The 15,914-nt window shown below is 42.8% G+C and overlaps 1 protein-coding gene across 4 annotated transcripts in view; it reads left to right on the top strand.

Annotated features, from left to right (window-relative positions):
• The window catches only part of dpf1 (double PHD fingers 1), a 45,554-nt gene that overhangs the window by 14,352 nt on the left and 15,288 nt on the right, over nucleotides 1–15,914 (top strand). For all 4 annotated transcript variants that reach the window (XM_086215936.1, XM_086215937.1, XM_086215938.1 and 1 more), the window contains exons 7-8: nucleotides 1,093–1,171; nucleotides 1,266–1,397. In XM_086215936.1, coding sequence (XP_086072062.1) covers nucleotides 1,093–1,171; nucleotides 1,266–1,397 — 211 coding nt within the window. The remainder of the gene's footprint in view (nucleotides 1–1,092; nucleotides 1,172–1,265; nucleotides 1,398–15,914) is intronic.

The following is a 15,914-nucleotide window of genomic DNA, read 5'->3' as shown; positions in this document are numbered from 1 at the left end:
ACCCGAGGCAATCCATCCATCCATCCATTATCCTGTTAAGGGTTGTGGGGGGCTGGAGCCTATCCCAGCGGCTTTCAGGCGAGAGGTGGGGTACACCCTGGACAGGTCGACACCCTGGACAGGTCAACCCGAGGCAATAAAGTCTGAAATTCCATCCGTCCATTTTCTACCGCTTGTCCTGTTAAGGGTCGCAGGGGGGCTGGAGCCTATCACAGCAGCCTTTGGGCGAGAGGCAGGGTTCACCCTGGACAGGTCGCCAGTCCATCACAGGGCCAACACATAGAGACAGACAACCATTCACACTCACAGTCAATTTAGAGTATCAATCAGCCTCATCCCCATTTGCATGTCTTTGGACTGTGGGAGGAAGCTGAAGTACCAGAGAGAACCCACACAGGAACAGGGAGAACATGCAGACTCCACACAGAAAGATCCCGTGCCCGAACCGGGACTCAAACCCGGAACCTTCTTGCTGTGAAACGACAGTGCTAATCACTGCACCACTGTGCCGCCAGTCTGAAATTCATCCAGGGAAAACTGTATCATTATTATGAGTACAAAAATACCCCTTTTTTATGATCCTGAGGTCAGAGTTTAAAATAGTAACAGGAAATAAATGCAAATGGATCCTGAAGTCTTTATATCTTTTGCATCCTTGATGAGATCAAACCGAGGATTAAAATCATTTTTTTGGGGCATCCCATGGGAAGACAATCAACTGTTAACTATGTATTTCAAAAAATTATCACATACACATACACACATGCACACTGTCACTCCTCTCACACATACAGACGCAGGGGTTGCTAATTGGAGCTGTTGCTTCCCTGCTAGGTGTCATCAGCCCCCTCCTGCTGGAAGTGGAGCTTTGCACTGAGAACAGATGATTAAGATGCAAGCGTGTGTTTGTGTGTGTGTGTTGTGAGCGCGTGCATGAGTGTGTGTTTGTGTGTGCGCACTCGCGTGTAGACACTTGACATGAGGAGTGTGCTGTTATGCTGTTTTTTTCTTTGTGTGTATGAATGACTGCAGTGACAACTTTTTCCATGTGCCTTACATATAGCTGACTCCTGACGCGTGTGTTCTCTGCAGGCCTACGGGGTCGGAGGCATGAGAAAGAGACAAGAGCCACCTGCCATTGAAGACAGAGACAAGCCTTACGTCTGTGACAGTGAGTGTTGCAGCAGTATTCTCCTTTGCCTTCGTACTCTATTCTTCAACATACACAGAAAATGAAACTCATATTTTTTCTGTGTGTGTTTTAGTCTGTGGAAAGCGCTATAAGAACCGCCCAGGGCTGAGTTATCATTACACTCACACACACCTGGCAGATGAAGAAGGTGAAGAAGACTCGGAGCGACACACGCTACCCTTTCAGCGCAAGAACAACCACAAGCGTGAGTCTGCTAACTGAATATTGAACTTATTACTCTTAGTTACTCGCTGTCTGTCACTTTTATCTTGTTCCTATCGGGACGACCTGTCTTTGTCATTCTGGCTGGTCCTGAATCTAACTTTTAAGTTTTGCATTTTCAAGGCCATCGCAACTCTAAGAATATTATCAAGAATTATGGATTGTCTTCCTGTAGCATTACACAATGCTTACACAGCCAGAATCCAAATAATGCTTTTTAGCCGAGTTCTTGATGGAGCTGATTTCTGCAGCTCTGGCTTTGATTGGCTGATGCAGTTGCAAGGGCTGTAACTTGGATTGTGGCCCCTTCAGACCTTGAAAAAACAGGGAGAAAGCCAGCACCGTGTCCTTCATGTCTTTTTAATGAAGTGCCTGCAAACAACTTGTCCTGACATTAACTTGTATCTCAGTAGATTTCGGACATAAGTGGACAGCTCTAAATACTTAATTTCATGCCTGCATCTCCAGTTGTTAACAGATCTGACTTCATTCCTTAAAGTTCAAATGTGTTGATGCATTGATGCAAAGCTAGAGCTGCATAATTAATCAAAAGTGCATAGATATTGCAATCCAGCTTACTGCAGTTTTCAAATTGCGGGAAGTTGCAGTGTAATTATGTTATGACTTTTCTGAAAAAGATGACTACCTCCGCAGAGCAAGATGAGTGCACAAGTCATAAGTGCAAAATTATAGCAATTGGATATTTTTCAAAATCCTGCAGACCTACTGCTCACACTGTTTCAGACACTTGCACTATATCTGTATGGACCAGTTTGAGAACCGTGTTAAGTAGATACAGAGAGGATGTGTTTTTTTTGTAATCAGGTCGAGGACACATGCACCTACTCACTCCTCACACTCTGCCTCAAATGTGGTCTGAGTCAGATCTTTATGCTTCCTTATTCACACCTGTAGTTATAGCTTTCTGCTTGTGAACGGATCACCCACGATGGTGTGAACACAACTGGTGCATTAGAATGTGCGATCACCTGCCAGCAACCAGGGAAATGCAGTTTTGAAAAAAAAAAAAAAGAAGAAAGTTGTTTAACTTCTTATCGAATGACTGCATATTACAGGTGAGTGTAAAGGTGAACATCAGCTCAGCATCTCTATCAGTCAACACCTGTCATCGTTAATGTAACGCTCTCTCACCATCTGCTCAGCTCAGCGCAACTTTCCAGTCAAACCTCATCAGCTATAATATTGGTGAACAAACATCCATCATGTGCTCTGAAGACTGTATTTATATTTGGACCTCTTTTCTTTGTGCATTTTCAATTACAGTACACAGTATGCCTGGAGCAATTAAACAGCTTCAATTAATGTGCTTGTTGAAAATACAATTAAGTATTTCTAATGAAGACCCGCCGTACCGCTCACTAATGCCTCCATCAGGTCTATGCAGGCAGTGAAAATGTCAGCAGATGCAGAATGTCAAAAACAAAGATGATTTTAAATAGCATTTTTTGACGCAGCCAAGCAGCACGGGTCTGCTAATTCACACAAGAGTTGGACAGATGAGGAGCTATATGAGTTCTTCTTTTATTTCATTTTTATGGTTCTTTCATAGAGGGCGCACGCCTCAGTATTGATATTGCGTGAAGCCAAAATTGACTGACTTTTTCAAAAAGTTGACTTTTCATGAAGGACACTAGGTTTCATGTCGCCCTTTACCTTTGTAGAAACTGTAACCATTATCCCCCCCTAACCTAAACTCACAGGCTGTATAACATAATTGTACATGTAAAATCAATTGGTCTGAATTGAAAAAAAAATGTAAACCTGAATTCTTTCAAATGGCCAGGAGTGTGTTGATCAATCGCTAGTTTCAAGTTTTCATCAATGCAGCATTCAATTCATTTACTCATTTAGCTACCATTATTTGATATGTTTTGCCTGATCACATTTAGAAAGTCCCGATGAGCCACAAGATGAGATCATTTTATCACCAGTCATGTTAGCAGAGGAGTGAACCAGAAGTTAAAACTTCATATCAGTAGGAATACACACAGTAATATAATTTTAATGTATTTCAGTATCTGATAGCGGTTCCATTCCATTTATGTGCGCAACTGTGATTGCATATTTCTGTATGACAAGTTAGCACGACTGAGGTGCGCTCAATCAAAAGCCAATGGGATTGTTCCATTTGACTTTGCATGATTGTCAAAAAAGATGTGTTGCAAACAAAAGTTTATAAAAATTTACATGTTTTATTCAGTGAGATAATCTTCCCAAATGAACACCCCACTCTTCTGACTTCTGAGTTGTGAATGCAGTCGAAAGCAGTCGAAAGTTAATTCTATGTAACGCATGAACTACATCGCAGATACCTAAGTTCAGCATCACCACAACTAGGTTCACGGCTTCCCGCTTCTACCGTTTTTTGGCGTGATGACAATTAAATATTTGTGACCTCTGTCGTCTCATTTGGCTGCTTGTTAGCAAGCAGATACAAGACACAAAAATGACACAAGCTTTGAAATTTGTACTTGTGGTATCTAATGACTTATTGCATGCTGTTGATCAAAATGTTAAAATCTGAAGCATATTAGCCACAGCCCTTATTTCAGCCATCTAACTGAATACCCATTCAAAATCACATTGGTGCTGAGACAAGAGAACCAGCTGTTCCACATTGCTAACGCGCTTCTAGGTTTTAGGACTCATTCCCAATCTATGAGTCATCCTGTACAACTCAGGTCTTGGAGCAGTTTAATAGAACATGATCAATGTATAGGTCGTATCTTACACCTGTGTTTGTCATAATGCCCTTCAAGAAGCATCTGGTATAAATGTCTGGCTTGTGTAGAGTGACTCACACTGAACAGCAGTAAGGGTTTCGCCTCTTGCCACATCATTCCCTGTGGGATATTTGCCTTATATTTAATAAGATGAACTCCTGCAAATGAGTGCGAGTGTTATTGAGTATTGGCAGACTTCCTGAAGCCGTAAAGGGGCCAATTGCAAAACCTTGAGGGATGTAGGTTTGCGCAAGCATTTAAGCAGCGGAGTCAGAGATCACTTGTGCAGTAAAAGCATTGAATGGTTGCATATACATAACAGTACTGCAGGTTGTAGGCACACAAGCCAGCTTTGAGCAATGCCACTTAATGTATCCTGGGCGCCATAAGAGACCAATATATGCCTTTGGAAAACAAGGAAAGCAAATATTTAGGCTTGTATGAATCTTGACGCTGTAGTGTCCACAATAAAATTTCTTGCTGTCTTTTTCTTTGTGGGTATTAATTCTCACCCCTAGGGCCAATTTTCTATCTCTGTGGTTTTTATTTGTCTTCTTCTTGTGTATTTTTTATATATAAGTACAATAGAATACATTTGTCCTGCGGGAGATGATGTTTTGGTCAGTAATTGTCAGTAAAATTGCTATGTTTTTTTTTTTATACTTAAAAAACAAGACAATCGGGTAAGGGCATTTGAAAAGGGAGTGCCTGCAATCCAGCTGCCTCCTTTGTTCCTCTCAGTCTTAAAACAAGCAATTTTCTCAGAACAGAATGCTGATAAACACATACATCCATGTTATCTCAGTGTGCTGCAATGCAACAATATCCAATCTGAAACTATCCTGCCTCTCACTTAATTGGCAGTGTGTTTTTAAATTGGGCTGTCCAACACAACAGTCTGCTTGCCCTGTATATATATATATATATATATATATATATGTGTGTGTGTGTGTGTGTGTGTGTGTGTGTGTGTGTGTGTGTGTGTGTGTGTGTGTGCATGTGTGCGCGGGTGTGTGGCCATGCTGCAGTCTTAGGTCTCTCTAGTGGAGGAGAGCAAGAGAGACAGTATTTGAATCGTTTAATATCCCCCATCACTCCCTCCCAAACAGTAATCATGCGCACGCACGTGCACGCACATACACACACACACGCACGCACGCACGCACGCACGCACACAGACACACAGCCTTAAAAAATGCAATCGTCTCTGCTGAAATGAAAAAGGAAGCTTAGCCCTTTTGGTTTTGGTTTGTGTGTGTGTGTGTGCATGAGTATTTCAAGGCTCTGGGAGTGTGTACATACGGTACATGTGCATGCATTCATGTGTCAGTGTGTGTGTGTTTGTGTGTGTGTGTGTGTGTGTGTGTGTGTGTGTGTGTGTGTGTGTGTGTGCGTATGTGTGTGTGTTTTTGTGTGTGTTTGCCATTATAGCCTCCCAATCTGCTGAGTGTCATGGCGGAGACACACCACCCTTCGGTATATTGCCACATATGTAATAATATTAATATGGCTCCCTTGAATGAGAGCAACCCTGCATGCATAATTCATGCTATATTCTGGCTCGAAAAGCTGTCTAGACGCCATAGTATGTACGCCGCATTCACCGAAACACACAGGAACTCACTAAAACTAAAAAAAGTCTGTCTTTTCAGAACCTCTGTTCTCTCCCTCTTTTCCCATCAGTGTTATAAATGAAAGATTATTCTACCAGGAGATGAAATTTTCTTTCCCCTTTCCTTCTCTCTGTCCATCTTTCATCCTCTTCCCCTGCATCCTCACTTAACCCTCTTCTCCTTTTCCCTTGCTGCCCTCCCCATTTCCTATTCTCTCCTTTTTCTGCTTCATCCATCATCCCGCTTTGGGTTGCTTAAGGTATTTAATTCCACACAGAACAAAGACGATATTTTATTTTCTCAAAATTAGAAGCGCTGTTAGGTTTAACCCAAACACAACATATTTCTATTTTTCTTTTACTCGCCCCCCAAAACAGGAGTAGACAAATCTGAAGGTGTAGGAAGGGATGGGGGGGGGGGGGGGTCTCTGTTGACATTGATGTGATGGCGGGGTGGGGGGGGGGCAAGATGGAGAGGAGGAGGCTGAGGAGAATTGGATGAATAAGGGGGATGTTTACTTTAGAGGTCGGCCCTGCAGTGTCCACCTGAAAATTGGTTTTGTTGGTGTAGAGAGGGAAACAGAGAGGCAGACAGGGGGAAGGAGGGAGAGATGAGAGAAAGAGTAAAATAGCAGGAATAAATAGAAGAGAGAACTGTGAATGAATGGAGGCAGAGAGAGAGAGAGAGAGCGATGGCAATGCAGAGGGGGAGGGAGGATAGTTGTCATTAAATCCCCCCTCTCAAATCAGAACTGAGATTCAGAGGCCACTTTATCTGGACGGACAGACGGTCCTACGGTGTGGAGCAGCAGGGACGCTGTGTGTGTGTGTGTGTGTGTGTTTGTGTGTGTGTGTGTGTGTTTGTGTGTTTGTGTGTGTGTCAGAAAATGCAAACAGCACTTCATTGGTGTGTGTGTCTGTTCATTTGTGCCATTTAATGTGCTGTATGGGCGATCATGCCCAGCTTTCAAGTGTGTGTGTGTCTGTGTGTGTGTGTCCGCGTGTGTGTGTGTGTCCATGCACGTGTGTGTGTAAGACATGTAAGTGAGCTCTTTGAAGGTCAGCGTCCCTCTGTCACCATTGTTAGTTGTAGTTTTTGTGTTTTTTCCAGCCTTGTGTCTCAAAATGGCCTCCTCCTGCAGGCAGAGAAGTTAAAGGCATTTTTTAATCAACCAACATCGATATAAAACATCGCTGAAAACCTAAAACAGCCACTCCCCACTCCAATACCTCCACATCTATTGTCTTTTTTTCCCGCTGAACAACAGAAAAGGTAATTTGAAGCGTGGTGAGAATCCAGCTCTTGTGTTTATTGCTTTAGTGATTACATTGCCATTTATAGCAGTGTCACTGGGCAGATACAGATGTGTGCCTCTGCTGGGACTCCATTCTTTGTTGTAAGGTGCTAAGTCTCTGTAATCAATGCTGTTTTCCACCCAAAACTCCCAAAACGACTTTAATTATTAGACAGGTTGTGAAATATACATCACCATTTCCTCTAAGTGTCTCCGGTGTTTCAGTGGATTTTCTAATTTACTGTAATTACAAGAGATTTACAGTTTGGATCAAGTTAGCCAAATTGCCCAAAATGTTTATATTTAATGAGTCCTCCTTTACAGTGATCTCGATGGGGCTCTGACAAAGCTTTAATTGAATGTTAATGAACATCATTTATATCTGCCTCCCTTTGTGCACAGCTGGTGACTTTAAAACTGGCTGAGTGTCAGACTTGAAGAAGAAGACTCTCCCTTTTGTTCTTTCAGTTACATTTTTAGGACTAATTTTCCATTGTGAGACAGTTTTTACAGTTGAATTCTTCCATGCCAAGACTGATACGTGTAAGATAGTGCACCTGTTAATAGACAGAACTTTTCACGCACGCCGGCGCTTCCTGCACTGTTGATTGGTCGACTTTTACTGCTGCTGCACGGCGCAGGAGAGGAAGGGAAAGGGCTGTTGCCTAGCAATGTGGTTGCCATAGATACCACCAGGGCTCCCTCCTAAAGACTACACTGTTATGTACATTGAAAAGAGCAAGACGGTAGGGGAGGGAGATGTATAGATGGAGAGAACAGAGCGGGTGGGGAAGGAAGAAAGTAGAAGAATGGAGGAAGTTGAAGTGTAAGAGTGGAGGGGGGCACAGAGGAGTTCATTAAAAATAACATAAAGAATGGGAAGTGAGGGAGAGAACTGACAAGCAGAGCGAGAAACAGAGAGTTGTAGAGACTGAGGAAAGAAGAAAATCTCTTCATGATTCATCATATAGATTCCCCCAGAGTGCCGGAGTGGTGAAGGCAGGGTAATATTGGAGTCTGCATCATTTGCTATTCTGTCTTAAGATGTGGTGCTGTGGCTTGCTGGCTGGTTGTTTTGTGGTTCCACAGTTGTCTTGGCTGTGTTTGGATAAGCCCCCCCCCCCCCCCCCCCCAACACAAACTCACACACACACACACACACACACACACACACACACACCAGCGCTATAACAAGCCTCCCCTCCTCACCCATTATCCATCTCTATCTGTCTGGCCTTGTCTGTTTTTCTGTGTCTGTCATTGAATGCAGCTGGATGTGAAACCTTCATACACATAGTGCTCATGAATTATTTCCACTCTAATATAAATGCTCACATGAAGTGATACGTGTACAAGTTACGGCATACTGCAGCATTGATTATATATATAAAACATTCGTAAAAATCAAAATAATTATTACATCATTATAAAAAAAAACGTGATTGTATTATTATCGCATGAAAAATGACCTGATGCTCAAAAATACTGCCTTTCCTGGTTATTTTAGCAAATTAGTATGTACATTACCAGAAGAAACTCTCGATTTCAGTGCTAGAAACACAAATTTCAAACTGTTTTACGTATTTTTTAGGTTTTGGTCATTTGTGACTCCAGCTCGTGACAGTCAGTATCATGGACCATGTGAGTTTGGGCACAATTCAAACCGGATTTCACACACACATTGTCAGCCAGCTCTCCCTGGTACAGAATAGGATTAATAATTTGCATTTTAACTCTTCATTGACAGGGACACAAACCCAGACTGGCTAAGTGGTTCTTTTTTTAAAGTGAGTGCAAATGTGAGGAGATGTGCAGAAAGCTTATGCACACAAGTGTGTGTCTGTGTGTATGTGTGACTTCTTTACATGCATGATTTAGCGTAAGGATTTTGTGTGTTTCTGCCCACATGTTTAGTCACAGAGTATGGAGCTCAATGGAGGTTGTGTGTGTGTGTGTGTGTGTGTGTGTCTGTGTCTATGTGTGTCTGTGTGTCTGTTTCTGCTGATTACAAAGCAGCCATAGATCAAGTTTTATTATGCACCAAACCTGCCTCTTTACTTTGCAGTGTCATCTCTGTGCACAACCTCGCACACACGCACGCATGCACGCACACACACGCACACACACGCACATACACAAACACAAATATATGCATCCGGACCCACAATGCATTGGGAGTTACGCAACCTGCTGAGTAGACATGAGTGAAAGTAGTACCAGTGTGTGTTTGACTGTGTATGTCAGTGTGTGTGTGTGTGTGTGTGTGTATGTGTGCGTGTGTGTGTGTGTGTGTGTGTGTGTGTGTGTGTGTGTGTGTGTGTGTGTGTGTGTGTGTGTGTGTTGTAGTGAAGGGTGGGGTAGTTTGTGAGGAGTGGGGGGGGGGGGGGGGGGGGACTGGCCAAATCAAGAAGAACAGAGCATGGCACTGGTGCAGGCACAAGTGTGACAACAGATGGATTGCAGGAGAGAATTCCAATTTCCTCTTTGCGAGTAAAGCAGAGGGAGAGAGAGAGAGAGAGAGAGAGAGAGAGAGAGAGAGCGAGAGAGAGGGGAAGGGGAAGCAGAAAAAAGTAGCACAATGAAGCGCAGAGAAGAGATCGAATCAAAGGCAGAGAGAGCAGCAGCAATAATGAGAATGCATGAAAGTGCAAAGCGGAAGGGAGAGGAAGAGGATGGGAGAGACAGAGTGAGGGGAGGAAGATGATATGAAAAAGAGGAAGGCAGTGACTTTTCATCTGTGACTGACGGTTTCCATCTGACTGCGTCTCTCTGCCTCCTTGTCTGCCAAGAAAACCTGAAGATGTCTCCTTGAGCAATTCAGCTTTTGTGACTGCGTGAATGTACACGTGTATATGTGTGTGTGTGTGTGTGTGTGTGCGCGCGTGCGCACTCTTTGAATTTTGCCTGTTTATAACAGTTTGTCTTCTCCTAACTCGATGAAATATATGCTACATTTTAATTGTTGCTAATTGTAATTTTGTGTGTGTCTGGACAAGGGCACCTCATTTATCACCCTAAAGAGAGCAAGTAGGGGGATGGGTCCAAAACTGGACAGCAAAAGTTATTATGCAAAGGATTGGTTGTAAATCTTGTGTCTTTGTGTGTACTGCACAATATATGTGTGTGTTTTTTTCATATGTGCTCATGGCGTGTTTGTGTGTGCGCCCGTGAGCGTGCGCATGCACACTTTACTCCTGAGAGGCTCTCCTCATTAAGTAGTGAGGCGACAGGAGTGCAGTGTGTGTTTTCACACACCACTGCTCCAATACAACAGGAGTCACATTTTTTTCACCTTCTCTCCTCTTTTCTTCCCTTTGTGCTTCCTCATTTTCCTCCTCTTCCTCATCCTCCTTTGCTTTATCTGGCTCTGAAATCTTCTTCTTCCTTATTGTCATCTTCCACATCTTCTTCACGCCTCCACCTGCAATGCTGGTGTGTTTGTTTGCCGGCAGTACTTGTAAAGAGAGATGCTCATGGAAAGTGAAGACATTCACTCTGAACAATATTTTATAGAGGAGAATTATTCATTCCCATGGTGGAGAATTGTAGTTTCTCAGCTTTTTCAGTTGTGAGTTGTATGTCCAGTTGCCTCCATGTTCTTCTGGCCCTATCATGTGTCTCTGTGTCCTCTCCCAAGTGGACAGCTCAGTTGAACTCACCCAGGATGGATCCCATCACTTGGACCCAAAAAAAAAAAAACCCAACATATCTGATCTTTGCAGAGAACATCATGTACAGGCTGATTTGCATACAGAGCTGAGACGTGAGATCTGATCTCAAGTGCTCACTTGAGTTGCACATGGAGGAGCATTTAAATGCCAGGCTGACGTACTTGAGATGTTCACATGTGACTGGATTGCCTATGACAGAATGCCAGGTCTGACCATTGCTGAGATTATGTAAGGCTAAAAACCTTATGTAATCTTGCCCCTACTTTTATTAGTTACACTTTCTTTTTATGACCCAATAAAAGATTGAAGCCCTGAGAGCCTGACTTGTGTGGCCTTTAACTCTTGGGCTTCAAAACAGTGACTAAACAGTAGCTTTCCAAAACCAAATAAAGACTTATCTATTTAATCTGGCTTTTGTGGGTAAAGTTAAATTTGGAGTCTTTGGTGCTATATAAATTAAATTGTTATTGCACAAACTACAACTTGTAAATCACATCACTCAGTTGAAGCAAATGTTTTTTTACTAATGCGTTGCTGAATTAAGAATTTAGATTATGCAGACCAAAAAAAAAATAATTATGTTACTACACTGAGCGAAACAAATGTGAGGAGAAATGCTGGAAAGTCAACAGGTTTATTTGCGTGCGTGAAGGTGGGGAAAATTCATTTGGATGGAAGTTGACGAGGCTTCCGCTGTGGCCAGTCAGAGGATGAGATTATCGACCTGCCAGAGTCAGACTGGTGGTATTGGTTCCACATCAAAGTCTGAGAGAGGAGGAGGAGGAGGAGGAAGGGAGGCTAGGAGGGGAAGAGACTGGGAGACACGGGAGCAGGAAAACTACGGAGGAAGCCAGATGTGTAAAATTTTGCTGTGGGGTGGGAGTGGGGGGGGGGGGGGTGAAGAGGATAGCACCTGGGCTATTTAATCTTTTTTTGGTTTTGTTTACACTGTTCTGAAATGCTCCCATTTTTATCATTAGTCTTCTAATCGGCACCATTTTTAAGTCAATAACTCTCAAAAGCTCATTTTATTTCATTTCTCTTTTTTAGAATCTTGAAACAGACAATTCCTGCAAAATACATCATTATTTGTGTCAAATCCCAAAATGTTACCTGTAGACTCAAATCGAATTTGTATATTTACACCAGCTTCAAAGCGTGCTCCTGCTCTTACTTCCACAAAATACACAAATATGAAAAATGCATTGACACAAACATGAAATTTTTAAAAAATATATATTTTTACATAAAAGCAGCAGATACTGCACTGTTATTTTAACATCATCTTTGTTCTATTTTTTTCTTTCAAATCATGTCTAGTGATTCTAAGGAGCCATAAAATCAAATTGAAAATGTAGGAATGTACCATTATTTTTGTCAAAGAGGGGATAAATTCATTTGGGGGCTGGTAAAGACAAGATTGCGAAATAACAATTTAGCAAAGAAGCTGCATGCAGGAAGATATGAGAGAAAATGAGATGGGGGTCATAAGCAGATAGGAAGGAAGGGTGGGGAAAGGTAGGTGTTGGGGGAGAAGAGCAGGAGGAGGAAAGGGTGGGGGGCATTAGAGGATTCATCTCTTGCTGGATAATTCCCAGGAGGATCTCTCTCTCCAACACTTGAAAGCTGTGAAGTGTGCGGTTCTGCTCATACTCCTCCTGGTAATTGGGAGAGGAGAGGAGAGGAGAGGAGAGGAGAGGAGAGGAGAGGAGAGGAGATGGCAAGGTAGTGAAAATCTAAGAGGACGATGGTAAGAACCACCTGACTGTTTCTTTGTTTCTTTTTTCAAACTGTTTTTTATTCCTTTTGTTTTTGCTCATTAGCTTTCTTCTTTATATTCTCTATCAATGCCCTCACACCTCCCTCCCTCCCTCCCTCCCTCCCTCCTCTGGCCAGTGGTGGTGTGTCTGTAGTTGCAGGCGGGTTCTGAAAAAAGGCCGCAGGCGTTTAATCATTGATGGAGTTTTTTTTCTCCACGCAGGCAGACCAGCAGGCAGCCCCGACTTACTCACATGCGTCAGGACCTGCTGATTCACTCTCGGGGGCCTACAAGCATGCACACACAACAACAACACACACACACACACACACACACACACACACACACACGCACACACACACACACATACACACACACACATGCTCTGCAGGCAAGAAGCGAGAATACAAAGGCAAGCAAAGATACACACATATTACTGTAGAACACAGACAGAAATGTAGAGTGTGTTTCGTTTGTGTGTGTCTGTCTGGTTTATCCCACCAGGGACTGTGAGGCCCAATCAGCAGCAGCAAGCATAAATAACAGCAGAGAGGATAAAAGCAATTTATTTGACCAGAACAAGAAGACAAAAATGTGTTTGCATTGGCTCCAGGCCTCGACAACACATATGTCTCTACAGCTTTATGCATCCTGCTGCCCGACTCAGAAAACATCTGCCAGTGTTGGTTTCTCAACCAGTAAATACACTCAGCCAACTGTACAGTATATATTTTCTATCTTCATACAGTATCGCTGTGTTTACAATTCACAACAGGACCTCTTTACACAGTTAGCACACAACTTTCAGCATCTTACTTTTTTAGCACATGCAGCACCAGTGTGAAGATTTTTTAGGGTTTCATCCACAGCCATCAGAGGATTAACTGTATATTGGCAAATTATCTGGTCAGAATTTTGTTATTATGATTTTTATTTATGTCCAAATACCTGTAACTTTTGAATTGTTGGTTACATTCAGGAGGCGGCACGGTGGTGCAGTGGTCAGCACTGTGGCCTCACATCAAGAAGGTTCTGGGTTTGAGTCCCGGCTCCATCACAGGATCTTTCTGTGTGAGTCTGCATGTTCTCCCTGTTCCTGTGTGGGTTCTCTCTGGTACTCCAGCTTCCTCCCACAGTCCAAAGACATCAAGAGGGGACGAGGCTGATTGATACTCTAAATTGACCGTAGGTGTGACTGTGAGTGTGAATGGTTGTCTGTCTGTATGTGTTGGCCCTGCGATGGACTGGTGACCTGTCCAGGGTGAACCCCGCCTCTCGCCTGTAGCTGCTGGGATAGGCTCCATCCCCCCCACGACCCTTAATCGGAACAAGTGGAAGAAAATGGATGGATGGATGGATGGATGGGTTGCATTCAGTGCTAATTAGGAAATTTGTGCACACTGAGAGTCGAACCAAACAGGATGAACGTTACACTGTTTACTTGATCTTGTGACATGTCTGGTTTGGTTGTAGACTCTTAGGATTCACTTGAAAGAGAAGGCTGCACCCGTGTAGCCTCCCTTCCCTCCAACAGGTGGAGCGAACAGATCTTGTAAAAACGCTGCTTATAAAACGGAATTTTAGGACAATATCTAACGTGTCAGCACATCTTTGATATTAAAGATGTGTTTAGCAGTGTTGTTCAGCCAGCAAGCAAAAGGTTGACAGTATTTTTTTCATCTTTCTCTCGATATCTCTTCCCCTCGCTGTCTTTGTCTCCACTGTTGCTCGCTAGGGATTGTTGGGTCTCTTTAAACTAATTAATTTATAGCGTGCAGTTATATTCTATTTGTAAAATGTCATGAGATGACTTTGTGATTTAGTATTATACAAATAAAAATAACTTGACATGACTAGCGGTCTAAAAGATGCCTCTCAAATCAAACTACATACTCGAGTGTTTATTCATGCGTGATTATAAAAAAAAAAGCCCCTAAAACATCTACTCCAATTTACTTTTCTCCAGAGTTCAGTCCACAATCTTTGTTCGCTTTTTCCAGTTGCTCAGACAGCTGTCACACACATTCATGGACGGGAGGCAACATCGTGGTTTGAAGGCATCTCAGTAGGCTGGAAATAGAAGTTAGATTGGTTTCGATTGGTTCTTGATGCCTCGTCTCCGCGTTAGACGCCCGCTTGAGACGGTGTTTTATCTGTTTATCTGAGCACGCTCACAGTCTCGTGTAAATTATCAAATTCTGCATGCTTTGAAAACATGACAACCAAACATCGAAACTAATGAGTTGATATCTAGAAGAATATAGTGATTTTTGACAATTAACGGCGTATATGACACGCATACACTACTACTAACAATAAAGACCAGTATTATTATTATATTTCAGAAGGTATAATATGAAAACCCAATCACTTTTAATAAAAACACACAGAGACTAGGACGTATCAGGCTCACCCTTGCCATCACAGAGGCCTGTTGACATGCAGTTAATATTTCCCCTGATGAAAAGGCTGACGCCAGCAGGATCGCACCATGTTATCATCACTGGCACAGAAGATTATTAAAATCTACACGGATGGAGTTATCAGTCTGGTGAATTTAAGAAGGTTTTTGCTGGCACAATCAGGACAACTCTCTCAGTTAGAAAGGGCCAAAGTTATTTTCTGACTATTGGCTCTGTAGCACTGCAAATCCCAGAGTCCATCCTTGTGTGTCTTCTGCGTATGTTTCATTACACTTAATGATGATTGATCACAACAGTCGTTTACCCTCCTTTTTATTCATTGCACCACTTTTTGAAAGTGCACAGTCCAGCAATAATGACTAAAGTGCAGTTACACATATAGATCGGTGATTCCCAATATGAGGCCCCATCCCCTAAGGAGGGCGCCAAAGCCTTTGTCTCCTCTGAAAATTAGATTTTCAAATCATAATGTAACAATTCTTTGAAAAGTATGTATGAAATACTTTTTAATGATATGTTTATGATGTGTTTTCAAACAGGCTCAATCTGTAAGATAAGCGTGTGTGTGCATGTGAATGCTTGTGTGCGTATGTGTGTGTATGCAGGCACAGCAAGAATCAGTGGTGTAGATGGCAATGCTTGCTTGTGATTTTTGTTCACTCTTGTAACCTTGTTGGATTCTGCAGTAGCAGGTACAGTTTATCACCTCCCTCCCCCTCCCCTGTTCGCCGTCTGCTTTCTGTCCGCCTGTCTGTCTGTCTCTCATCCTGATCAGAGAGGGGTTTTTTTTTAATTATTTTATTTCTCAGAGGATTAAAGCCAGGCCCTGTGGAGTTGAAACCAAATCACTGCCTCTCTCTCTCTCTCTCTCTCTCTCTCTCTCTTTTCCCCTATTCTCCTTCCGTTCTCACCCTCTTTTCCATTACATTCACTGTTTCCTCCTCACCCCCTCCCCCCTTCCAGCCAAACAAAACTCCACCCTGGAATGGATGGATT

Source organism: Aulostomus chinensis, chromosome 10, assembly GCF_037954235.1.
Source record: "Aulostomus chinensis isolate RoL2024-O1b breed Wild chromosome 10, RoL_Achi_v1.0, whole genome shotgun sequence".
NCBI classification, from domain to species: Eukaryota; Metazoa; Chordata; class Actinopteri; order Syngnathiformes; family Aulostomidae; genus Aulostomus; species Aulostomus chinensis.
The sequence above is the reverse complement of the archived record's forward strand: the minus strand, read 5'-3'. Positions and strand labels throughout refer to the sequence as shown.